The sequence below is a fragment of the Medicago truncatula genome, chromosome 7 (assembly GCF_003473485.1).
Source record: "Medicago truncatula cultivar Jemalong A17 chromosome 7, MtrunA17r5.0-ANR, whole genome shotgun sequence".
NCBI lineage: Eukaryota > Viridiplantae > Streptophyta > Magnoliopsida > Fabales > Fabaceae > Medicago > Medicago truncatula.
Genome location: NC_053048.1, coordinates 44244932 through 44270724, shown reverse-complemented (window position 1 = coordinate 44270724; position 25793 = coordinate 44244932). Strand labels below are relative to the sequence as shown.

The following is a 25793-nucleotide window of genomic DNA, read 5'->3' as shown; positions in this document are numbered from 1 at the left end:
GTGACCCAACTTATTTTCTCTCTTAAAACACCTTCATTAAATTAATTAATTTAATTACATATTTACTAAAAAATAATTAAAAAAATACATAGCAAAACAACGACTCTTTGTTAAAATTCATATATTTTAGTAAAACAACGACTTTGTTTTTTGATAGAACAAACCAACAACCACTAATGTTAACCAAGAAATAAAATGATATAAAAAATAACGTTCCACATGCACATATACTCACACATTTACAAAGAAAAAACTAATAACTTCGTCCTCATAATAACAGTATCAATATCAAAAATCCCTTTTGTCTAATTTGTCGCATAAGATAAAACGTGCACTTGGGCTTGGAACCTGCGTTTTTTGTTTTTTTAATAACAACAACATTTTACATTACACAATCCTAGTGCTATGGAGCTAAGGTTTTTGGTTCGGACAACCGTTTGATTCCGAACCTATAAAATTAACAATATAGCATTAGCAAAGTTAATTGTGACGGTGGATTAGTCTGCTACGCCTTGTGAGAGAAGGCAAAATCATGAAAAAGCAAAGTTATTCACAGAAAAGCAAATAACAACATTGATTCATCACAAAAAGAATTGCTTCTCTTCCAAGCCAGCTATACAGTTAGTTGATTTTACACTACCACTCATAATTTTCCACTTCCACCATTAAAACCTCACACCGTTACTCACGAGAAACAAACTTTCCGTTACTATAAAACTCATCAAAACGTTCTTCTTCCATTCTTCTCCATTTCCCAATGAAGATTTCCACATTTTCTATCATTCTTCTCTGTTTCTTTCAATCTACACGAGCCATCTTAGATCCTATTGATTTCTTAGCACTTCAATCTATTCGAAGATCGCTTCACGATGTTCCTGGTTCCAAATTCTTCTCATCATGGGACTTCACCGATGATCCCTGCAACTTCGCCGGCGTTTACTGCGCCACCGATAAAGTCATTGCACTCAGTCTAGGAGAATCTAGAGCCGGTTCACCTGGCCTCACAGGAAAAATCGACACCGCCATCGGAAAACTCTCGTCTCTCGTAGATTTAACCGTTTCTCCGGGGAGAATTTACGGTCATCTCCCTCAGTCCATTTCACAGTTGAAGAATCTCAGGTTTCTCGGTATTAGTCGGAATTTCATCTCCGGTGAGATTCCGGCAGGGCTTGGTCAACTTCGTAATGTCCGAACTATTGATCTAAGTTACAATCAGCTCGCCGGAACTATTCCTCCGTCAATCGGAAAATTGCCGGAGTTAAAGAACCTTATTCTCCGTCATAACCGTCTCGCTGGTTCAGTTCCATCATTCGCATCGGCTCGAAACCTAAACCGGCTCGATCTAAAGCATAACACACTCACCGGTTCGCTTGCTCCTGATTCTCTCCCATCTTCACTACAATACCTCACTCTCTCATGGAACCAACTCACCGGACCAGTGGATCGGGTTTTATACCGTTTAAACCGGTTAAACTATCTCGATCTAAGTTTAAACCGGTTCACCGGTTCAATCCCGGCTCAACTCTTCTCATTCCCTTTAACAAACCTACAATTAGAAAGAAACCAATTATGCGGTCCGGTTGAACCGTTCAACGAAGTTACAATCCAAACCGTTGATCTAAGCTTCAACAAATTCTCAGGTGGAATATCACCTTTATTAGCAACGGTGCAAAATTTATATCTAAACAACAACGCTTTCACCGGTGAAGTTCCCGGTAGCTTTGTGGAACGGTTATTAGCGGCGCATATTCAAATATTATATTTGCAGCATAATTATCTCACCGGAATCGTGATTAATCCAACGGCAGAGATTCCGTTGAGTAGTTCTCTTTGTTTGCAGTATAATTGCATGGTTCCTCCTGTTCAGATGACATGTCCTTCCAAAGCAGGTTACCAGAAAATCAGACCTGCTAAGGAGTGTAACAAATACCATTGAAAATCTCATACCATATATCATATTATATTATATAGTTACGTAACATATTCAGCACTATATTCTAGTCAGATGAGCTAGCTAATATTGAAACATTAAAACTAAAACCATAGACTATATTATTATATATATAGCTTTTGTATTTAATTATTCTTTTTGACTTGTTTTACTAATTTATTATTGTTATTATTTTAGTTTTTTTGAATGATATTAATAAGATAAATTTGAAGACTTGCAATTAGCAGTCAGATCCATAATGTTCTGTTTATTACTTTTACTAATGTAGTATATTCAATTTAGCTAGCAAATAAAATGAAAAAGCAAAAGTTGTAATTCTATCAACAACAAATTAAAAGAAAAGAAGCAAAGTTATGTTTTATGCTGGAATGCTCTTGCGAATAATTTTCCTTTGATACACAATATCAAACTCCAAAAAAATAAAATTCATATAGTAAAAGACCGTAAAGATATATAATATAATGGAATTTTGGGTTGATATGCAATTTAGTGTGCGGCTGTGTTTTGCCGCTAGATTTTTTAGAAGAAGAAAAAGGCCCAGCCTAGCTTGTATGATTATATCTTGAAGGATAAGCTCCTGCAATAAAAGTTTAGATACTTGGTAATGAATATGTTCCCATTATTTTTTACTAGTTTATAATGTTTTCTACTTTAATAACTAATATTTTTTATTCATTTATTTCCTATGAGTTTATGAGAACATATTTTTGGATCACATATTTCGAGTATGTTTATATCGTATCATTGTATCACATATTCATTTATTTCCAGTGAATTTATGAGAACATATTTTTTTATCACATATTTCGAGTATGTTTGTATCGATCCCACACAATTATAAATTAATCATTGTATCGCTTTCTCAAGTATATTTGTAATAGTAGTTTGACTGTTTGAGAAACATTGTATCAGCCTTTCCAGTGCGAAAGTAATAGAATTGTAAAGCCTGTTGAAGTTGATAACACAGAGTGTAAGAAATTTGTTTTAGTGTGATCAAGAAGAATAGTGTTGCTCAAAACGTTCTAGTGGCTTAAAACTATGATGAAAAATTTCACACGAAGTGTGGCGAGTGTACTTGCCTACATTGGATGAACCAGAATAATCTCTTGTGTGGTTCTTTTACCCTTATCTTTTGTTGTCTGTCTTAAACAAAAATCACACGCATTCGCGTTCGTAATATTTTCATTACACTATCCATGATGATTTGGTTATTATTAAACTAATGGCATAACATCTATCCAAAACAATGGCCCATGGTAAATTATTTGGCAAATATTTATCATTATACTATCCAAAACAGTTTGGTCTTTGTTAAGTTAAATTGTCCAATATTTATCATTATACTATCGAGAACGATCTGGTCCTTATTAATTTAATTGCCTAATATTTATCATTAGGCTATCCAAAACGATATGGTTGCCTAATATTTATCATTATACTATCCAGAACGATATGGTCCTTAATAAATTAATTCTACCAAGAATTTCTTAAGTATACAAATGTCATAAGTTGCAAGACTAAATTTGAAAAGGAACACAATTCAACACACGCACAACCCACCCCACCCCGCGGCCATTTTTTCCACGTTAATCACTTCAATCATAGTCGATGTTTGCCTTTTATCTATAAGTAGCCATTTATTCTTCAATAAAAAATATTTGAACACACACTATCTCCTTTTCATTCTTATTTTTCTTTCAGGGCGGTTATTATGTCATGGTTTCACTGTTCACCATTCATATTATCCACAAAACCATTTTGCTCTATTTATTGGGATAATACGACGGTAAATGAAGACCTTTGTATTAGTAGTTTTGTCGTTAGTACGATTGATCAAAGAGGATTGTCATATATCATCTTGTATTCTATATCAATTTGAATATGAAATTGTTCATAACAGTTTCCATCTTCTCTTGCTATGTCACCTTGGGTTATCATCTTCTTCAGATGGTACGCGAGAAGGACAACAAACTTTCTCCCGCGATATGGCGATCATGGTGCTTGGAGTCTACTCCATCATATTATATTCTAGAATTCTTGAGTAGTTGGGACATGAGGTTGTTCCCATTCTCGTTTGTTTTTTAGGCGTGCAATAAGTTTGTATAGTAGTTCTCCAAAGCAAAGATATTATAGGATTTATTCGATGTTTGTATGCATATTTATCTGATGAAATGATGAAGATGATGTTAATGTATTATGAATTTGTGTTCAAATAATAAACTATGTTGGATTAATAAATTATGTTGTTTGTTTTTATTAGAGTATGAATAATCAACTATAGTTAGTTGATAGATAAACTAGAGTTAGTAGCTTGGTTAGAAGTTAGTTAGAGTTAGTTACTCAAACTAATCTCTATATATAGGAACACTATTGTACTCATTCACTATCTTTTGTTAAATCTAGTTTACTCTCCTATGAGTCACTATGGGTATCTCCCACATGAATACACCTATGCTCTCTTTCTAGCTGATCACTATGATCTTTATCCTTGGGATTCCTTGATTACTAACAGTTTTTAATAATGTCGTCATTTTAATAAATTATGTTGAATTAATAATTTTAATAAATTATGTTGAATTTGAATTGGGAGCAATCCGATCAAATAGCCCGAATATCATTTTTTTGACTGGGTTTCAGGTAAAACCAGACCCAAACCAAATAAATCCACTTACTCAATAATGACAACATTTTTATTTTTATTTTCATTGAGAAGAAGAATAAGAAGAAGAATACAAAAGATTTTGGTCATAAACAAGTATAATTTTCAAAATTGACAAAAAAATATTCTTTATATTGAAAATCAAAACATGTTAGAGTTACAAATTCGGAAGCTGCAATTTTATGTCATGCAACTATATTTTGTTGTAAGTATTTTATGATGAAATTCATTATTTAATATTTACCATTATTATTATTTTTATGCTAAAATATAGTGAAAATATGTTCTATAAAGATATTTAAGACTCATCATTTATTCATTTAATATTGAAAAAAAAAAACATAAAAATAATTTAGGTAACCCACTGCCTAACTCAAACCAGAAATTAGTGGGTTTGTCCAAACCGACCGAATAGTGTAACGATGATTTATGAACATTTCGAAAAGAAAGAATGACGAATCAAATATTCAAAACTATTGTTCATGTATCATCGCTCCATATATTTTTATTCAGTTGTTCAATTTTTAGGGTAGAAGTGATTTTGATTTTAGGGTTAGAAGTGATTTTCGATTTTAGGTTAAAATCAAACATTACACACACTTCTTTTACACGTACAGCGTGGCAAACAACAATATGTTGATGGTATTGCATTTTATGGCTGTTGCAATTTCATACTTCCATTCTTCCATTCTCAACTTCATCAACTTCGGTCCTTTTCCAAGTTTTCAACTTTCTTCCATTTTCAATTTCATCAGCTTAAATCCTTTTCCAAGTTTTCACCTTTCTTCCATTTTTAACTTCATTTAAAGATTATGAACTTCTACTAAGCAGCTTAAATGGAGTTGAAAGAAACCTTTTTTTTAACTGCATTTAGGACAAAGTTAGCAATGTTTGAGTTTTGCTTTACTAGTCTATGATCTATTTTTTTCTTCCTTTATTTGAAGTGTCTATAATCTTGATTTTCTTGATGTGTTTTTATGATTCTGTTTTTTTCTTTCTTTCCGTGTTTAAAGTAAATTTAAATATGTGTTTGTAATTTGTATGCATTAATCACAACTTTATACACTATTTTTCTTGTACGCAGGTGAATCATATTAAGGACTCGTTCAGTTCTAGTCATCAATATTTTGATTCATTTTTGAATCCTCTGCTAGATGACACTCGAAGCACAAATATGTTCTGGTTTGAGTTTCACATCCAATTCACCGTTTGCTGAAGTGACATCCTTTTCACTCGAGAAGGATGTGCATTCATGTAATGAGAGGTCTGGTGTTGTTAAAACTAATATTTGGGAAAAGTGGTCTCCTGCCTTTGAAAAAAACATTCAACAGAACGGTGTTTGCAGATGTTTTTATTTTGGCAGACTTCAAACCAAAATCTATTGACGATTTGCAAAGCTCTAAAGGAATCTGAAGTCTTATAGTGTCATCTAGGATCCTAGGGGATGATCAAAGTATGCCCACTTTCAAATCACTTCTGAATGAATCGATTTTCAAGGTTTAAAGATTATGTTGTTTATTTAGGGTTAAAAGTGATTTTAATTTTAGGTTAAAATCAAAATTACTTCTGAGTGAATCGATTTTAATAGTTTAAAAAAAATTCACTTAAGTGATTTGATCAAATGAGAGTTTTAATTAGTAAGATTTTAAGTATATTTTTAGGGTTCTTTTTTAGGTTCTTGTTTAGGTAATTCAGTTTTCATGTTTTAATCTCTATGATTTTTGTAAATTTTGAGTGTTATGTTTTATGTTCATGACATAAATGCTATGGTACTTTGATCATTAACCCTTTATTTTAGGTTAATTCACATAAATGGATTCCCTCTCACTTCAACAAAACCTGACTGAAAATTCATCACGCGTCTCAGACACCTCAGTCTCTTTCCCCTCCCTCTCTAGCATTTGAAACGAAAGAATGGCGAGTCAAATATTCAAAACGATTGTTCAGGTATCATCGCTCCATATATTTCTATTCAGTTTTTCAATTTTTTGGGTAGAAGTGATTTTGATTTTAAGGTTAGAAGTGATTTTCGATTTTAGGTTAAAATCAAAATCACTTCTGAATGAATCGATTTTCATAGTTTAAAAAAAATCACATAAATGATTTGATCAAATGAGAGTTTTAATTAGTAAGATTTTAGGTATATTTTTAGGGTTCTTTTTTTAGGTTCTTGTTTAGGTAAGTCTGTTTTTTTGTTTTAATCTCTATGATTTTTGTAAATTTCTAGTGTTATGTTTTATGTTCATAACATAAATGCTATGGTACGTTGATTATTAATCCTTTATTTTAGGTTAATTCACATAAATGATTTGATCAAATGAGGGTTTTCATCAGCAAGATTTTGGGTATTTTAAGGGTTCTTTTGAAGGTTCTTATTTAGGTCAGTCTGTTTTTTTTTTTATTTAATCTCTATGATTTTTGTAAATTTCTAATGTTATGTTTTATGTCCCTAGAAAATCAAGGATCAACTCTTCCTTAGAATGGACTTCTTATGGGATTCCGCACCTCAAAATCCAAAATTTTATAGTTTAGACCCTTTTTTTTCATCATATTCTCATAAAAAAATCTGAAAAATATTTCTTAGTTTTATTTTATTTTTAGAATTTTTTGATGGTATTTTTATGATTTTATTTGACAGGTTTTTATCATTTTTTACTTTGTTTTTCGGTTGTTTTTAAAAGCAAAATTTAAAACTACTAAAATAGGAGAGATTCTAATTGCCGATTATATATAAGCATATTTTGAATTATAAAATTCGAACACAGTTTATATGTGTTCGGATTTTATTATCCGAAATCCCATAAGCATTTTTGTAAAAATTATAGGGTGCGTGAGAAGTAGATGGGGTGGAAAAAGTAAAAGCCTTAGAAATGGAGAACGAATTTGACTAAAAAAATGGAAATGGACAATAAAAAAGTTGTGGCCCAATCGACATGTTTTCGTTTTAACCACGGTTGAATCGTGACTGATTTTTTTTCTTCTTCACCAATTCAAATTCTAAATCGAAAAAATAAATACCTTAGATTTTAAAATCCGAACACTTAAATATGAAATTAAATTTCATTTTTTTTTCCTATAATTTTTTTGCACGAGAAGGGTTCAAAACAAGTATAGGTAGGGCTGGAAATGAGTCGATTGAATCGAACTTGTATGAGCTCGACTCGACTAGTTAAGAATTGGCTCGGTTCGAACTTCGGTTCTAGTTTGACACGAACTTTTTTTTTTAGCTCAAGTTCGGCGCTTTTAAAGTTCACGAACAGTTTGGTTCGACTCATTAGGTTCAATTCGTTTGTTCAAAGCACATAACTTTAGGTATGGAAATGAGTAAAACCAGTTGAACCGCATAGCTCAAAAGTCAAAAAATTTAAACTTTTGACACATAAATATATTGAAATTTATACCAAATTTTAAATTCATTTGTTCAAAGAATTCGTTTGTCTTAGTTTTTAAAGTATTATATATATAAACAATTATCAAATTGTGTAAAATCAATTATATAGAATTTAAAAATATTTTTTAACTGTTATATATATATATATATTATCGAGTCATCTCGTGAATCAAACGAGTCCAACTACATATAGCTCAACTTCAGCTCAATTAGTTGACGAACTTAATTTTCAACTCAAGTTTGGCTCATTTGGTTCATGAATCAAGTTCAACAAATCAATTTTCGAATCGAATTACGAACTCTAATCGAATTGGTTTGGTTCATTGTCAGCCCTATATATAGGGGACACGTCCGGCCAGATTCTAAAATCCGAAGTGCTTCTTTTTTAAGATTTCATAATCCAAACACACTATCTACACTCTAAATCCAATTTTGACATAAAGGGTGTTTGGATTATCAAATCCAAAATGCTTATTTTTCATCAATTAACAAGAAAACATGAAGCTGCAATTTTTTTCTTTGCTGATATATAAAACCAGGGAAAGTATTTTCTAAAAGGATATTTTTTCTTTGCTGATATATAAAACCAGGGAAAGTATTTTCTGAAAGGATATAACAATTCAGCACATGCAATAACACAATGATATTGCTTGTTATATACGTGTACTCTAATGACATGACTAAATGCATAAAAATAATTTGTTATTTTTGTTTCCACTGTAGTTTAGACGTAGCAAATCTTCATCAAAATCTTATGCAAAAATTAGAAATCAAATCCATGACAATTTTTTCTAAGTGTCCAAATCGCTTATCACTACGCAGGTTGTGATTAATATGCGGATCAACTCAATTTTGCCCTACTGGGTGGAGTCTGTATCAAAAGATTCGTCGTTTGCTTCATCTGGAGTGGGAGGTGAAGGTTTGCCATACCTATCGTGAAGCCAATTTGTGTGTCGATGTTCTTGCAAAATTAGGTTTCAATTTGGGTTCTACTTTGATTTGTTATGAATCATGCCGCCCGAGTCAAATTAGTTATTTGTTATTATTTGATGTTGCTGAAATCAGCATCCCTCGGTTGATTCTCGTATAGTTTCTTTTCTCATTTGAGCTTAGGCCCTCTTTTTTATCAAAAAAAAAAAAATCATTAGAGCATCTCTAATGTTGATCTTATTGAAATATAGCTTAAGCGGTCCTTAATTTAAAAAATAGATATAGCATGTTCGCGTCCACGTCGCTTATTTATATTTGTAAATGTTAATACATAATAAACGCTCATTCAGTCCAATCCAACAACTCCAATAAATTTACTGAATGGGTCTCACTTATAAATGTTTTATATTATTATATTTCAATAATAATAAATTTATCGTTTCTTAATAATTTTTTATAGAAGTGTATCATAATTATCTAATATAAAATATTATATTATTACAATTATGAATTTTATTTCCACATTTTTTTTAAACTTTTTAACAATTTAAAAAGGAAAAAATCCTAACTTTTATGAATTGCATTTTAATTCTGAGAGAAAGTGCGAACAAAAATAGAGAAAAATATATTGTTAATTTTTCATTGGTATGTGTAATCCACCAACAGTGGTAATTTTTAGCTTGGAATTCAAGAATTAAATTTTTACTATAAAATATGCAATAATACCCACATTGTGCGTAATCCAACACTGGTAATTTTAGCTTGGAATTCAAGAATTAAATTTTTACTATAAAATATGCAATAATACCCACATTAAAGCAAGAAAGAGATAATGCTTCTAGAAGCATTTCTGCTTAAGAGCAAAAATCACTTTTAATTCTTCTTCAATGGGAGTAGTTAATACGTTATATTTATTTATTTTTTATAAAAATAAATTATATTCATTCATTCAAATTGATAGAGTATATCGATATAATGTAAATTCGCTAAAAACAAAAAAGCTAAATTTGTGAACAGACTCACAACATCTATGTTAATAGCATAAAACGACAAAGTACAAATGTCTACACATATGACTATATTTAAATCTCATGAATAACCATGTCTCCGAATTTGTAACGTGGATGACGTCAAAGTCATTGATTGGATCTGCACTGGATCGAAGCTAATCGGACAATTTGAATCAATCAAATACTTGAAAGAAACAAGAAAGACAAACAACGTCGCACAAAGACGACGAAATCTCAAAATAAAAAATAAAATAGATGTGAAAATCATTTATTTCAATAAAAGGGAAAGAGAAAAACGAGTTAGAGGGGTGATTTTAGGTAAAAAAAAAAAAAAATTAACCCTAAATCACCCGTCTTTGGTGGATGAAGAAGAAGAAATTAGGGTTTGCGTGACGGCTCACAAGAGAGAGAAATACGTTATATTCTTAAAAATCAATTGGCTTAAGTGCAGTTTTACCCCCTATTTTGATTGAATTTGGATTTTGCCCCCCTATTTTAAAACTCGGAATTTTACCCCCCCTATTTTGATTGATTCTGGATTTTCCCTCTCCTATTTTAAAACTCGGAATTTTGCCTCTCCTTTTTTAAATTCAAACAATGTAAAATGAGCAAATCATATGACGCGCGAAAAATGAATTCTCTGTATATTAAGTCAAGCCTAAGTCATTCATTCAATAGGAGTCTAACTACTCTATGTTAAGAAACGAGGTAATAAAACTAAAAGCCCTAGAAATATTTGCAAGTTTGTAAAACTTAAAGAAATGAGCTATTACTTTTTCACCCTACCTATTTCTCGTGTGTTCTATATTTTTTTATGAAAATGCTCATGCGATTTTCAGATCTTATAATTCGAATTGGGGTGAAAATGAGTTTTTCACCAATTCAGATTTTATAATTCAAAAACTTCAACAACAAAAAAAGGTTGTGTTCCTTGTTTTTTTTTTCTTTTTTCCTTCAGATTATTGAATCCGAACACCCGTTAAACACATTTTTCAGGGAAATATTGTTTGGATTATATCATTTGAATTATATAAGCACAAATTTTGAGTCTTTTTGCAACATGGAGAACGAGTTTAAGAGTCATATTAATCTTCCTAACTCTCATCATTCTGTTTTAGGTCATTGTTAGTTGTTCTTAGTAAAAAATTCGGTTTTTAGGCTACTTGATCAGATTGCTCCGAAACTTCCCTAGAAAATCAGGAAAAAAAAAATCAAGGATCAAGTCTTCCTTAGAATGGACTTCTTATGTGATTCCACTCCTCAAAATCCAAAATTGTATAGTTTAGACCCATTTTTTATTTTTATTTTACATATTCTCAGAAAAATTTGCTTAGTTTTATTTGATTTTTAAATTTTTTTGTGGTATATTTATGATTTTATTTAACAGATTTTTATCACTTTTTACTTTGTTTTTCGGTTGTTTTTAAAAGCAAAATTTAAAACTGCTAAAATAGGAGAGATTCTAATTGCCGATTATATATAAGCATATTTTGGATTATAAAATCCGAACACAATTTAAATGTGTTCGGATTTTATTATTCGAAATCCCATGAACATTTTTGTAAAAATTATAGGGCGCGTGAAAAGTAGATGGGGTGGAAAAAGTAAAAGCCTAATAAATGGAGAACGAATTTGACTAAAAAAAAGGAAATGGACAATAAAATAGTTGTGGCCCAATCGACATGTTTTGTAGGATAATTTCCTATTTACGCCCCTCAAAATCTCTTTCGACCGAAAAATATTCTGAGAGTTATCCATCAAATATTGTAAAAAAAAAAAAAAAAAACTTTGAAAATTATCTCTCGGATTTTTTAAGGGACGTAAGAGACATTGAGGGGGGGTCTAAAAAGAACCGCTCATTTTGCAGTCAGACATGATTTGTAAAGCCTAGAGCAAATATATGGAACGAAATCTATAGATCCTAATAATGATAAATTAAAAACCATATCACAAGCATATATAAAAAAAACAACAACAAAAATTTCCCACCCTTCATGTTTCTCATGTGGTGGCCTCTGAAATTTCAAAAATGTTCTTAGATTTTTCGATATTATAATCCAAAATAAGGTTTTTCTCACCCTCCATTTTTGGCTTTCATTTATCAATGCCCAAAAAATTAGTTGTTGTCGTTTTATTCATGGTTGAATCGTGACTGATTTTTTTTCTTCTTCACCAATTCAAATTCTAAATCGAAAAAATAAGTATCTTAGATTTTATAATCCGAACACTTAAATACGAAATTAAATTTCACATTTTTTCCAATAATTTTTTTGCACGAGAAGGGTTTGAAACATGTATAGCGGACACGTCCGGATTCTAAAATCCGAAGTGCTTGTTTTTTAAGATTTCATAATCAAACACACTCTCTACAGTCTAAATCCAATTTTGACATAAGGGGTGTTTGGATTATCAAATCCAAAATGCATATTTTTCATCAATTAACAAGAAAACATGAAGCTGCAAATTTTTTCTTTGCTGATATATAAAAGCAGGGAAAGTACTTTCTAAAAGGATATAACAATTCAGCACATGCAATCACACAATGATAATTTTGGTTTCCACTGTAGTTTCGAAAAAGCAAATCTTCATCGAAAACTTATACAAGAACTGGGGATCAAACCCATGATAATTTTTTCTAAATGTCCAAATCGATTATCGCTAGCAAATTCATTGTTGGTACTTGGTACCATTATGTATATATTGTATATATATGCATGTAAATATTTGGGCATTGTTAGTTTTATATGTATATACACTCTATTTTTGCTTGTGTAAAAATTGATTTTGGTTGTATGAATGATTTTACTTTGAGGTTATAATTTGTAATTTTTGTTTTCTACAGTTGATTTTATCTTTAAAGTTATTGTCAAATCAACTTTTACATAAATACATTTATATTCAACTAATATCATTAGAGCATCTCCAATATTGATCTTATTGAGATATAGCTTAAACGGTCCTTTAAAAAATAGATATAGCTTAACTAACATGTACGCGTCCACATCACTTATTTATATTTGTAAATGTTAATACATAATAAGCACTCATTCAGTCCAATCCAACAACTCCAAAAAAATTACTGAAAGGGGTCTCACTTATAAATGTTTTATATTACTATATTTCAATAATAATAAATTTATCGTTTCTTAATAATTTTTTATAGAAGCGTATCATAATTATCTCATATGAAATTATATTATTACAATTATGAATTTTATTTCCACATTTTTTTCAAACTTTTTAACAATTTAAAAAGAAAAAACATCCTAACTTTCATGAATTGCATTTTAATTCTGAGAGAAAGTGCGAACAAAAATAGAGAAAAATATATTGGTAATTTTTCATTGATATGTGCAATCCAACAGTGGTAATTTTTAGCTTCGAATTCAAGAATTAAACTTTTACTATAAAATATGCAATAATACCCACATTCAATGTAATTAAAACCGGACCGGTCGGTCGAACCGGATAAACCGGGAATCGGACCTGCATCCGGTCCGGAGAGACATAAAAACCGGATGGTCTCAACCGGAAAAACCGCCGGTTCATCAGGTTTTGAAGGTTGAACCGTGATTTGTGATTTCAAAATAAAATAGATCTAGCTTGGGAAACGAAGGGAATCAGTAGAAATCCAGTAAAATAGAAGGAAAGAAAAAAAGAAAAAAAAAAGGGTGCAACTATCCTTCATAGTAAAACAGAGAAAGAGAAGAATAGGAGAATTGGAGAGATGCATCAAGAAGGAAAAAGAACAAGCATAAAATGAAGATGAAACATTCAGTATGATAGAGATTTGAGATAGCTTATTAGTGTGGCGGCTGTTGTTTAGATTTAGGGTTATTGCTATAACTTAGAACTTTTAGTGGGCTTGGGTAAAAAAAAACGTGGGCTTGGACAAAGAAATATAAAAAGAAAAGAAAATAACTAAAAAAGCATGTCATTTTAGCCAATTAAATAATAAACGTGAGAAATTATTCACATTCTAAAGCTACTTAATACTTTTTATATAATTTAAATTATTTTTTCCTTCAAAAATAATTTAAATTATTATGTTAATTTCATGTGAAAAAAAATGATATTATACTCTCCAAAAATTATAAAAAGTAATACAATTGAATATAAAAATGATATAAAAGTATCACCGGTCCGACCCCAGTTGAACCTTTGAACCCTGAACCCATATCTAGACCGGTTTAAACTCCGGTCCGGTTTTGATTACCTTGCCCACATTAAAGCAAGAAAGAGATAATGCTTCTAGAAGCATTTCTGCTTAAGAGCAAATCACTTTTGATTCTTCTTCAATGGGAGTAGTTAATACGTTATATTCTTAAAAATCAATTTTACATAATCAAAATTAATTTTGTTTATATATATATATATATATATATATATATATATATATATATGAGTTAGGATCCGTTGACACCAGGTGTCAACGGATTCGTTAACACCAAATTTCATCCATTAAATTGGTTTAATCTAATGGCTATTATTATTCACTTAAAAGTGCACGGTGACATCAAATTTATTTTACACACCTTAATACATTGGTTCTTCACCAATCTCTTTCTACACTCCCGTAATTGACCACACAGAAAGTTTGTTGCAAATTTAATTGAAGGGTTTTCGATTTCACCAAAACCATGAAATTGGTTTTATATATTCATATATGAATTTGATATCTTACTCTTGCCATCAATTTTATGTTTTAAAATTCAATTTGATATCTCAGAGATGAACACAAGGGCATCAACAAATAAGTTTTTGTCATGAACTTAAAGATTTGTACGACAGGCATGGTGTTTTTATTTTTCAAAGAAAGGGTATAACCTTTGTCCATGAACGTTCCTCTGCACAACCACAACGTAAATGCTTTTGTCGAAATTTCACTTTTAGTAATTGATTACCTCATACTCTCTTCAATTAGCTTCTCCATGTGACTTAGAATGCAAATTGATATTAAAGGGGGAAAGAGACGATCACAATTCCTATAAGAATTTGTTGGAATAGAAGTGAAATTTTATCGGTCATCGAAGAGGGAGGTAAACGGAAACGTAATCACCAACAATGATGAAAGAAAGAGCTACAACACCTGAGTGCAGGGGGAGTCCACTCTAGTTATCATGTAGATGAATTATTAGCCATTCGATTAAAAATTTAGACGGTCAGAATTTGATGTCAACGGATCTTGACTATATATATATATATATAATATGGGAGTAGATTAATTAAGTACACTTTGGATGCCATAAGGTCAGAACGAGAGAAAGAAATTTTGGAAGTTAGTTTGCTAGAAATCAGAAAAACCCAACAAGATAAGTAGGTCCCAACATTTATTTACCCATAGAACTATAGAAGACATTTTCTGCTACTTGATTTTGACCCCCAAATCAGGTAAAAACACAAGCTGTTGTTACAAATTTTGTCTTTTGTGGTAGTTGCTATTTGATTTCTCCTTCTCCGGTTCTTTAAAATATAGTAACATAAAATGTGTCTAACATTGACATCTAAAAAATGTTAAAAAGATGGATATTATAAAGAAAATTGTAAATGTTAACTTGTGCTATCAAAGACACATATTAAAAAATTTATTTTAAAAATATATGTATCAAAATTATCTGTTCAACTTCTTAAAAATTAGGTTAAATGCATCTAAAGGTTCTTTAAGTTTTTCGTTTTTCCCAAAGTGGTCCTTTAAGTTTCAAAAGTCCCAAACAAGTCCTTTAAGTTTAAAAGTCTCAAACAAGTCCTTTTAATTTTTGAATCGTTTCAAACAAGTCCTCTTAGAGTATGATGGTGATGATTCAGATGATAGCAACAAAGAACATTATCCACCATTTGTCATGCCTAAAAAGATGACTAATTTTAACTGGGTGTTAGGAGTCAAATTTGGTACCAAAGATGAGTTCAAGGAAGCAACTACCAACTATGCTATCTACAATAGGACTTGTTTGAAACGATTCAAAAACTAAAAGGACTTGTTTGGGACTTTTGAAACTTAAAGGACCACTTTGGGAAAAACGAAAAAACTTAAAGGACTTTTAGATGCATTTGACCTAAAAATTAAAATGTTATATCTTTTAATGCAAAATTGCTCTTTTTAGATTGATTGATATGTGTCTTTAAGCAATCTTTTTAGGTTGCTTAATATGTGTCTTTAGGACACAAGTTATTATCGCCTTAAAAAATAGGTCAAATATTTTCCTGGGTCGTTTAAATTTCACGTTTGTTTTAGATAGGTCCTTTAAGTTTTTAAGGTTTCGGATAGGTCTTTAAAGTTTCGAGTTTGTCTCGGATAGGTCCTTTCTGTCAACCTCCGTTAAGCCAAAATTGTTTTGTCCGTTAAGGCAAAACTAATTTGTCTGTTAAGTGGGTGAGTTGGTTCTCTCTAACACTTGGCATCAATTTTTTCCCAACCAGATCATCTTTGGCTTAACGAACATATCAACTTTGACTTAACGGATGTTGAAAGAAAGGACCTATTTGAAACAAACTCGAAACTTAAAGGACCTATCTGAAACCTAAAAATCTTAAAGGACTTATCCGAAACAAACTCGAAACTTAAAGGACCTATCTGAAACCTTAGAAACTTAAAGGATCTATCTGAAACAAACATGAAACTTAAAGGACCCCGGAAGGTATTTGGCATAAAAAATATTATTGAGGGTTTTGTTGTGTCATGAGGGGAGGTTGGGGGATCTTCCACATTTATTTGAGAGTTCTGGTGGGACATAAGGGAAGGTCGGGGGATCGTCCACATCGAGGTTAGAGCAACCACATAAGTGGAAGAGACGCCACACTTTTACTCAAAACCTCAAGGCATTGAGTTTATGGTCATCTTACTTATATTCGACGGTTACTTTTCTATCTAATATGGAACATATAACTCAAACTTGCACACAACAGGTTCATCTAACTCGAACTTGAAGAGATAATGCTTTATATCTATGTGTTCATACATAGTTCATAGAACTATAAAAAAGCTGTTAACCAGTTTGTATCTTCCCATGTTTTACTCAGGACACTCTTTGTAGTCTTTTTCCTCGTCTTTGTCATTCTAGTTCTTGTTTTATATTTCAACATCATTTTCTTAATCAGTTTTTTGTATTTTCTCACGTTCCATCTACGTATCTTACAAAACCTTTTGTCACGTTCAGTATACATGTATTGATTGATGACTCCGCAACTTTATTAGGAATCACTTTTCAACAATCGAGTGTTAACTCGTAAATTCGTCCGAGTTTACGTTTTTAGGTGGCAAAAACATGTAAACTCGGAGATAAACTTGATTTTTGGTGAAATCAGAAAGTTTGATCGAGTTAACACGTGTTAAACTCGGTAAACTCGTCCGAGTTTACCTTTGAATTTTTTTTTCTTTTTTTTTGTCTCATTTTCTTGCAAAATCCAATTCTTTTTTCAATCCCAAAGTGCTGAAATGTTGTCTTTACGGTTAACATAACTCATTTTTTTCATGTTTGTTATGTACAGAAGTTACGCCAATGCGTGACAATGACATACATTGAATTTTAGGGAATGCATTCATAAGCTTGTTATTATTGATTGATTTGAAATCATTCACATTATCACCTGCTCAAGTATTTAAATGAGAAAATATAACAATTGATGTTAAAGTTACAATTGAAGATGAAACAGAGTTTAAATGTACCGATAAATTTTGTTTTTTATTGTTAGAGTTTATTATTTAAATGTGGTTAATTGGTTATATTTTGTTTAAGAGCAATGATATTTGAACAACCATTTGCTAACAACTTTCATGACAACCTCATTTTTCTCTCTTTTCATTGGTTAAAAACAATGGAGAGAGAAAAAGGAAGAGAGAAAATAAGAATATAATGTGAGTATGAGAGATAAAGTTGTTTAAAAGTTGTCAAAAAATGGTTGTACAAATATCATTTCTCTTTGTTTAAATATTAGCTTACATATGTTATATATATAATAAATTTTATATAATTTAATTTTAGGTAAACTCGTACGAGTTTATAAGTCGAGTTTACGATTCGAGTTTACATAAATAAAATGAGTTGAGGTAAACTCTCGAGTTGTAAAACCCTCCTAAGAATTATCTTTGTAATTTGGAGGTCGGTCAAAAAGTAAGTAAATTTTAGAGAAAAAAAATAATTCAATTGCAACTGAAGTACTTTTAAACGATTTGATTTTAATTCAAATTTAATTATTTACCACTTCGATCCAACCACTGATTACTAATTTTAATCGTGTTTGATATTCTTGTTAAAAGAAGCATATAGGATTCAAATTCAGATTTTGAAACTTAGAAAGAAACTTTCTTATTGCATGTAATAAAATAAAAGTTTTGAGAATAAAATTAACACGGTTTTTATGTAGCAAAGGATAGCCACCAGTGACTAAACTATACATTTCAGTGTGGAATTTGAACCAACTCAACTAAGTCGGGAATGTTTGGTTATGCATAAAAAAAAATTGAATCAATTGATTTTATAAAATAGACTGAGTTAAAAGATAAGTAATTTCTATTTGGATACATTCATTAAAAGTTTCAATTTTTAGATGGAAGTTAGGGTCTGTTTGGTAAACTCAAAAAAAGAGCTTTTATTTTTTGGAAAACACCTTTAATAGGCCATTCAAAAATCAAAATTTCTTGGAAAAAAAATCTGAAAATGGCCTATTAGGGGTGTTTTCCGAAAAATAAAAATTTTACGAGGGTGCAAATCAAACCGAAAATTTTATAGGGGCGAAAACCAGAAATGACATATATTACAGGGATGAAAAGCACTATTAACCCTTAATTTTATTCCTTTAATGGTAAGAATTTATTGAAAAAAAATTAATATTAAACATTTTGAGCAATAAATTAACACAATTTCTAATAAATAATAACTATTAATAGAATTCTTAACATGTGCCTTAAGGGCACAAGTTAACTTTTCCCTTATTCGATTACCACCTTACTCCTTCAATTTTTACTTTTTTAGGGTCAAAATAGTCATTTTCACATTGAGATGACATTTCCTTAACCAACAATTTTTGCATACATGCTGAGAAAGATTGAGCTATGAGTGAGACCCAAATTATGAGATGCCTATGACTTTACCATCCAACTCTCAACAACAAAAACAATGTTTATTAGTGAAACCACATTGGGTCCTATTGATTAAAATTATAGGATTACCACCTGCCAGGGTGTTTGGTGTGGCCGGGTCCAACTGACCTATAATCATTCAAAGTCTATAAGCAATATCATATTGGAAAAACATCCTTGTCCAAAGATCATTAATAATATTTAGGAAGTTAGTGTCTCATTTACAATGTCACACTTTCATAATATAATTAGTTAATCATGTAGGTTTAAGCTGTTCAAAGGTCACCCTCCCTAGATATAACATTTTCTAATAAAATTTGTTGACCATATGCAATATTAGATTGGGAAAATAATTGTTTTTTTTTTTTTACCATATTCTCGTTCAAAGCTCATTAACAATATTTTGGAAGTTCTGGTGACATTTCCAAATTCACACTTTGAAAATATAATAAGGATATAGGTTTGTTCAAAAGATAACCCTAGCTATATCATGACATTAATTTGAATTGTTTTATTTATCATTTGCTAAGCACCAAACTTCTAACCCTAGCCATCAAACTATCCTTATTTCCCATATTTAGAGGTCCATGTCTAATATACTAGGAAACTAATTGACTTGTGAAAACCAAAGATCTATAGACAATTCCCTACTATGATGCGTGCTGTCTGAAAACAGACATATATAGAGAATTATGTTTCTAGTTTTACTCAAACATCTCTTTTACCGTTAGAGGTGTATCAATTAATCTAGTTAGTGTACTAAACTGCATTTTCACATTGAAATCTCATTCATTAGCTAACACGAATGACATGCTACAATATATAAAATTTTCGTTGGTTGAGAAAGAAAAAGGACGAATTGAAGTGTAAGCATTTGGCAAAGTTATACTATTTTTCAAAAGGGATATAATTAATCAAATATTATTAAACTTGACCCTCAACTCTGAATGTAGAATTTTTTTATGATTATTTTTTGTATCTTTGTATACGTTCACTTTCAATTTGGTACATGCATTAATTTTAACATTAAATAAGTTTTTTATCCTTATAAATATAACGAATTTTGATACTAGTCCCTAATATATAAAATCAGATGTTTTCATCTCACAAAAATATTTGTTTTTAGTCTCTAATTTTGATATTAATTTATATTCATATGATGTCACGATTATGACTTTTTTTATGTTCAATATGTTAGCATATTATGTTGATTTATTATCTTCAATTATTGTATGTTTATATTATATTCAAGAAATGTTAATTAAGATTACTGTATGTTCAAGAAGAAGAAGAAAAAAAACATAAAACTCTTCTAAAAAATACACACACATAAACTATTAATAAATTAAATTTTATTTAATTCATCCAAAAGTGTTTTGATAAGATAATACATATCTTTTAATTTGATCAACAAATTATTCGAATATGTGTTTGAACATGTAACAACGTTAAAATAAAATTATGAAAAATAATTGTGATCTATTTAAGCCACATAAGACTCAAACGGATTAATGTTCGCAGCTAGTTAGTGTGATCGGTGGAGATATTCAATTAACACTCAAATAAAATATCTTAATTTTGTAATTTAGTTAATAACAACATCTTATCTTATGTTTAGGAGAGAGTCGGTAAGTCCGATATATTTATAGATTAAAAAGCAAGCTACCGACCAAAAACAAATTGAAGTTGTTTGTCTATGATCCCCAATAAAGAAAACCCTTTGTTGACAATGACTCCTCTCATTGTCGCATCTGGGAATATTGTCAAGACATAAACAGCTAATTTACTAAGGACAAATCACAATAAGCCATGAAATAAGCAAGAAAAAAATAATATGCAAAAATAAAGCTTAAATCCAAAAATCAATAACCATAAACCTTGTCCTCTATCTATCTATGAAAGAAAAGTCAATAAAAGACAAGGTTCCATGTCCTTGTCCAAGCTTAGCTGTTCCTCCTACACATAAACACTTTAAAGCAATCCCAACATGTGTTAATATTTTTAATTGGACTTTTTTAGAGTTCCCCTAAAGTGGTCCCTCCCTAAAGAATACGTCCAAAACTCCCAACCACTAGAAAAAATAAAATGGGTTCCTCCATTTGAAAAGAATGCCAAATTCCCGTTTTTGCTGTTTTCCCAAGCTCCAAACAGAACCTGATTGAATAGGCAATAAAGAGATGACAAGAATTAATCAGATTGATGTTGAAAGATGGCGAAATTTATGATTCAAACTCCTGCCAATCATTCTTGGCGTGAAAATCTTTTCATGTTCTTTTTTGGTGGATGGGGTTCTCCAACAAGATTCAATTATATTATTCGTTACAATCATGTTTAATCGCATCCAAATTTGTGATCAATAAAGTCTACTTAAAAATTATCGCAAAAGTTATTTAAATTTAATCGTACATAACTTGTAAAGAAATTTAATTTTTTATTTTCTAATGTAACTTGAATGCAAAATGGGTGGTAAACAAGAGAATATATCAAATGCTTCATCTTTTTTACCACTAGTGCACTAGTACTACCTTTTACTTCTATTCTATTTCTTGTGATTCAGATGCTAAAGATGATATTGGCATGCTTTACGCTTTGGAAGGTCCTAACGACAAAAATGCAAAAGAGTGGCACTTTTAGAATAGGGGAAAACGAGTTATACTTGGTTCTACTTTACTAGTCAAATGGACAATTCATCCCAAAATTAACTTATTTCACTTTGCCCTAGTAACATAGGCCTCTTATCCCTTCCGCATATTCCTTTTATTCTTCATGCTTTGTTGCTTTAGGCCTTCACTAAACCTCCATTAGCTACATTAAGCACTAAATTCACTTTAATTTGCCTAAAACTTTTGACAAAATCACATTTATTTACTCCTATTTAGTGTCAATTCAAACATGCACTTACGATTATTTTGATACTTCAACGTCGAAGCTAAGTTTTGTAGCTTATATATTTTTGACAAGACTACCTTTCATGATTTGCTACATTTGAAGTCTCATTCTCACCTCACTCACTTGGTCACTTTAGGCATCATCCTCAGCTTACCTTAGGCTTTTGTTAGTGACTTAATATTCCTTCATTAGGAAATGCAAAAAAGTAACACGCACCCACACACATGTTTTTCCACAAGCATCATGCGAACATAACAAAATCCAAGCAACAGTGCAACACTATTTGTGACCCAAGAAATTGAACTGTTGAATTGGAACCATAGCAGGATACAACAGATACAATCATAACATTGGCTTCAATCGAAAGAAGAATCCAATCAAACTAAAAAACAAAAGCAAATATCCAAGACAAAACTATATAACTATATATATTATACATTCATAAATATCAGGTTGGGATATTCTCCATGTCACATTCAGTAATTACTACTACAAGAGGATAATACAATCCTCAAATACCAAACCATCAACCAATACCTAATCTTCAATCTCCTCTCTAAAATTGACCATCATAGATGTTATAATAGTAATGCTACATAATTCTTTAAGTACACACCATTACTTGGGGAAGAAAAGATACAAAGACTAAAAACAAAAACAAAAACAAAACAAATGAAAAATTCAAGCTTTTGTTAAGTAAGGGTGAAGGTTAAGTAATAGTATTAACAGTTAGGATTAACAAAGTTCTTGATTTCCTCCATAAGGCAATAGAAATGATCGTTATTAGGCAAGAAGTAAAAACCAATAGTAGCCTCCTTAAGGTAAAGAAGTTTAACATCTTGACCAAAATTCCTTAAACCATCCACATAAGCTAATTGCCAATCTTGTAAAAGATCCAAACCAGCAACACAAACAAGACTTTTAGGAAACTTATCAAGTCCTTTAAGATTTTTTTCCCCTTTTGGACCAAACGGGTTACAAGCAGGGTGGTCTCTATCTTCACCTTCTGGTAAAAAAGCCCTCCAATACCAATCACGATCTTGTAATCTAACAAAGTACTTTCCATCTAATCTCATTTCAGAATCTGTTCTTTTTTCACCACCAAACAAAGGATGAAGAAGAATGTTCCCTAACACTTCAATTCCTTCTGCTTTTTCCTCACAAGCTTTCACTGCTACATGATGAACAATGTTTCCACCAGAACTATCACCTGCCATGTAAACATAAACTTTCTTTTCTTTCCCACTTTGAAGCCATTTTCTTGACTTCACCCATTTGAGTGCATTCCAACCATCTTCATAAGCACATGGAAACCGATACTCCGGTGATCGTCGGTAATTGACCGAAACAACAGCAGCTTTACAAACACTTACTAACCTTCTACAAAATGTATCATATATAGCACTATTTGCTGAAGAATGAGAGAAGCTTCCACCATGGAAGAATACTATAACAGGAACAATTTCTGTTGTACTTAATGGTTTCTCTAAATCTTTAACACCCCATTGAGATTCATTTTCTGAAGATGATGGTAGATAAACACGATTGAATAGACCGGTGTTTCGTTCGATATGATCGAATGAAAAGACTCCATCGACCGGAATAGCGTTTGCGGGGACTTTTCTGTCAAGAAACTCTGCTAAATCTCTGTTGAATGTTCCATCTGCTCTTCTTAGAAGATTGTAAGCAAGCTTGAAATTTGAGATAAGAACATAAGTATTCAATGGAACAACACTCTGCAAAACAAAAAACAAAAACTTTAGATTGGTTCTTTTTTGTGTTGAATCATTGTAGAAGAAAGAAAATGAAACAAATCTTGGGTAAAAGACAAAAATTTCCAATTATTGTGACACATAATGAAAATCAAATCTTTCCAATTTACCATAACAAGAAACCCAATACATTAAAAGAAAAAGAAGAAACTAGAAAGTAGAAAACAAAAACCAAATTAAACCAACTAACCAACCCACAAAAAATATTACATGATCTTAACAAAAACCACAAAAAGAAGAACAAAACTCCAATTACATATGTTAAAGTTTAGAACTTTATCAAAACCCACAAAGCAAACAACAAAACAAAAACATAAAAATGCAAACTTTAAACAAAAAAAAAACAAAACTTTCTAAGATGGAAGATGATATATTACCCTAGATTCACTGAGGTTGACTTCATTAGTACCAGTCATGTCTGGTTAGTTGTTTTTGAGAAAGAACAGAATAATAATGGAAGAGAAAGAAAGAACACACAAAGAAAGGGCTAAGAAGAAAGAGTGATCCTCATGGAGAAGAGAACAGAAGAGGAATAGAAAAAACGTTGGTGAAAGAGTTGAAGTGATGTGGGTTAGAAAAGGGTATGTAGAGATAAAAGTGTACGTAGCGTAGGTTGTTGTGTACGTATAAGTTTAATCTCAAAGGTTGGTGGTGTATTAATTGAAGAGAAGGGATTGAGTAAAGAAGAAGAAGAAGGTATGAAAGAAACAAAACAAAAGAGAACAGAGGTAGCTTAGCTTAGAGACAGAGAGGGATCATAGATATCAGAGAGAGAGAGAGAGAGAGTCAAACGCAAAGGAACGACGGGAATGGACGGAGACGAAGGACACGACAAATCGGGCGGCCGAATTTAACTGTTTATTTGGGTCCCACCATTTTTTTATATTTCATCAAATTACTTCATGCCTTTATAAAAGATAAATGATATTTGTACAACTATTTTTTGACAACTTTTGTACAACTTTCTCTCTCATACTCACATGACATTCTTATTATCTCTTTTACTTTTTCTCTCTCAATTGTTTTTGACCAATAAGAAAAGAGAAGAACAAGGTTGTCACCAAAGTTGTCATCAATTGGATGTACAAATATCACTACTCTTTATAAAATACTTTTGAATAGGTCTTTGTCTATGATATTTTTAATGTTTTTTTTTTTAGAGTTTTAAGTGTTTGTTTAACATGTCTAATATTATCTTGGTTCTCTCTAACCGTTGTTGGGTTCGTTCGATCAACAATTGTTTTTGTTATTTGGATACGAGTTCAGTAAGCGTCATCAAAAGTTTTGTTCTTGGTTGTCAAGGATTAGGTTGGTTTAAAGGTTCGTTTGAAATGGCGGTGGCTGCAGCCACGCCTTCGTCGTCATTTTCATAGAGTGTTGAATCTATTGATTTGGTTATGGTTTCGAGTTTGATTAGTTCAATGTTGTTGGGCTGAAAATCCTTCAACTCCGCCTTTGCTTTTGGATTGTAGTGCTCGAAAGTGCGATGACTTCTCGATCTGCCTCCGATGCATGTTGATTTTGTGGCTATTAACTTGCTATGGGTTTTCGTAGTAACTGGTGGGTACGTGGAGTTGTTCCGTGACGGCGGATAAGTTTCGTCTACTAGTTTTGATACATTTCACTTATACAAAGCAAAACACTCATAATGAGAGTGTGTTCCTTATTTCAGTGTGCAACACCCTATTTACAGACCTCCTCATGTATATGTTGACTTCACCTTACAATTCGATGGTCGACAACCATTAGATCATGTAAAGGGCTTAGATGTGTTTTGAGCACACTGTTTCATGCATACTAGGTGCATTATACTTCAATTATGATGGAGATAAGTCATTTATCCTTTCATTCTTTTATTTTATGTTTAATTGCATTTTTCTTCAGCTAAATTGAACAAAAATTTCAGCCATTTTTTTTAGCGATTTTAACATCTTATATTTTGCCCTTTACGATTTGATACTCTCTCTCTCTCACTTTCTCTCTGTCTTTAAATTTTATACTGAGGTGACTCTATGTGTTGGAATGACATTTAACTCTCATAGTTAGCATGAATTTTTCTAAAAATTAAAATGTAAAATACCAAAAATCAACTTGTACATTTGAGATCAAAGAAAA

General features: G+C 31.1%; 2 protein-coding genes across 2 annotated transcripts; one reads left to right on the top strand and one right to left on the bottom strand.

The window, feature by feature from the left end:
• The first annotated feature begins 598 nt into the window (after positions 1 to 598).
• Positions 599 to 1979, top strand: LOC25499049 (receptor-like protein 31). The gene has a single exon (XM_013594199.3). It carries the CDS (start codon positions 758 to 760, stop codon positions 1934 to 1936), a length of 1179 nt encoding a protein of 392 aa, XP_013449653.1. The 5' UTR covers positions 599 to 757; the 3' UTR covers positions 1937 to 1979.
• Positions 1980 to 22306: 20327 nt separating this feature from the next.
• Positions 22307 to 24510, bottom strand: LOC11437344 (gibberellin receptor GID1B). The gene is made up of 2 exons (XM_003625279.4): positions 24056 to 24510; positions 22307 to 23642 (listed from the first exon to the last, which is right to left on the bottom strand). The coding sequence occupies exons 1-2, from the start codon at positions 24092 to 24094 to the stop codon at positions 22629 to 22631; spliced, it is 1053 nt and encodes a 350-aa protein (XP_003625327.1). The 5' UTR covers positions 24095 to 24510; the 3' UTR covers positions 22307 to 22628.
• Positions 24511 to 25793: the final 1283 nt, after the last annotated feature.

Excerpts from the sequence above, each read along its gene's own strand:
- LOC25499049 (XM_013594199.3), top strand. The coding sequence starts at position 758 with ATGAAGATTTCCACATTTTCTATCATTCTTCTCTGTTTCTTTCAATCT.
- LOC11437344 (XM_003625279.4), bottom strand. The coding sequence starts at position 24,094 with ATGACTGGTACTAATGAAGTCAACCTCAGTGAATCTAGG. Across the intron at positions 23,643-24,055 it reads TCAACCTCAGTGAATCTAGG|AGTGTTGTTCCATTGAATAC; the intron begins GTAATATATCAT and ends TTTGTTTTGCAG.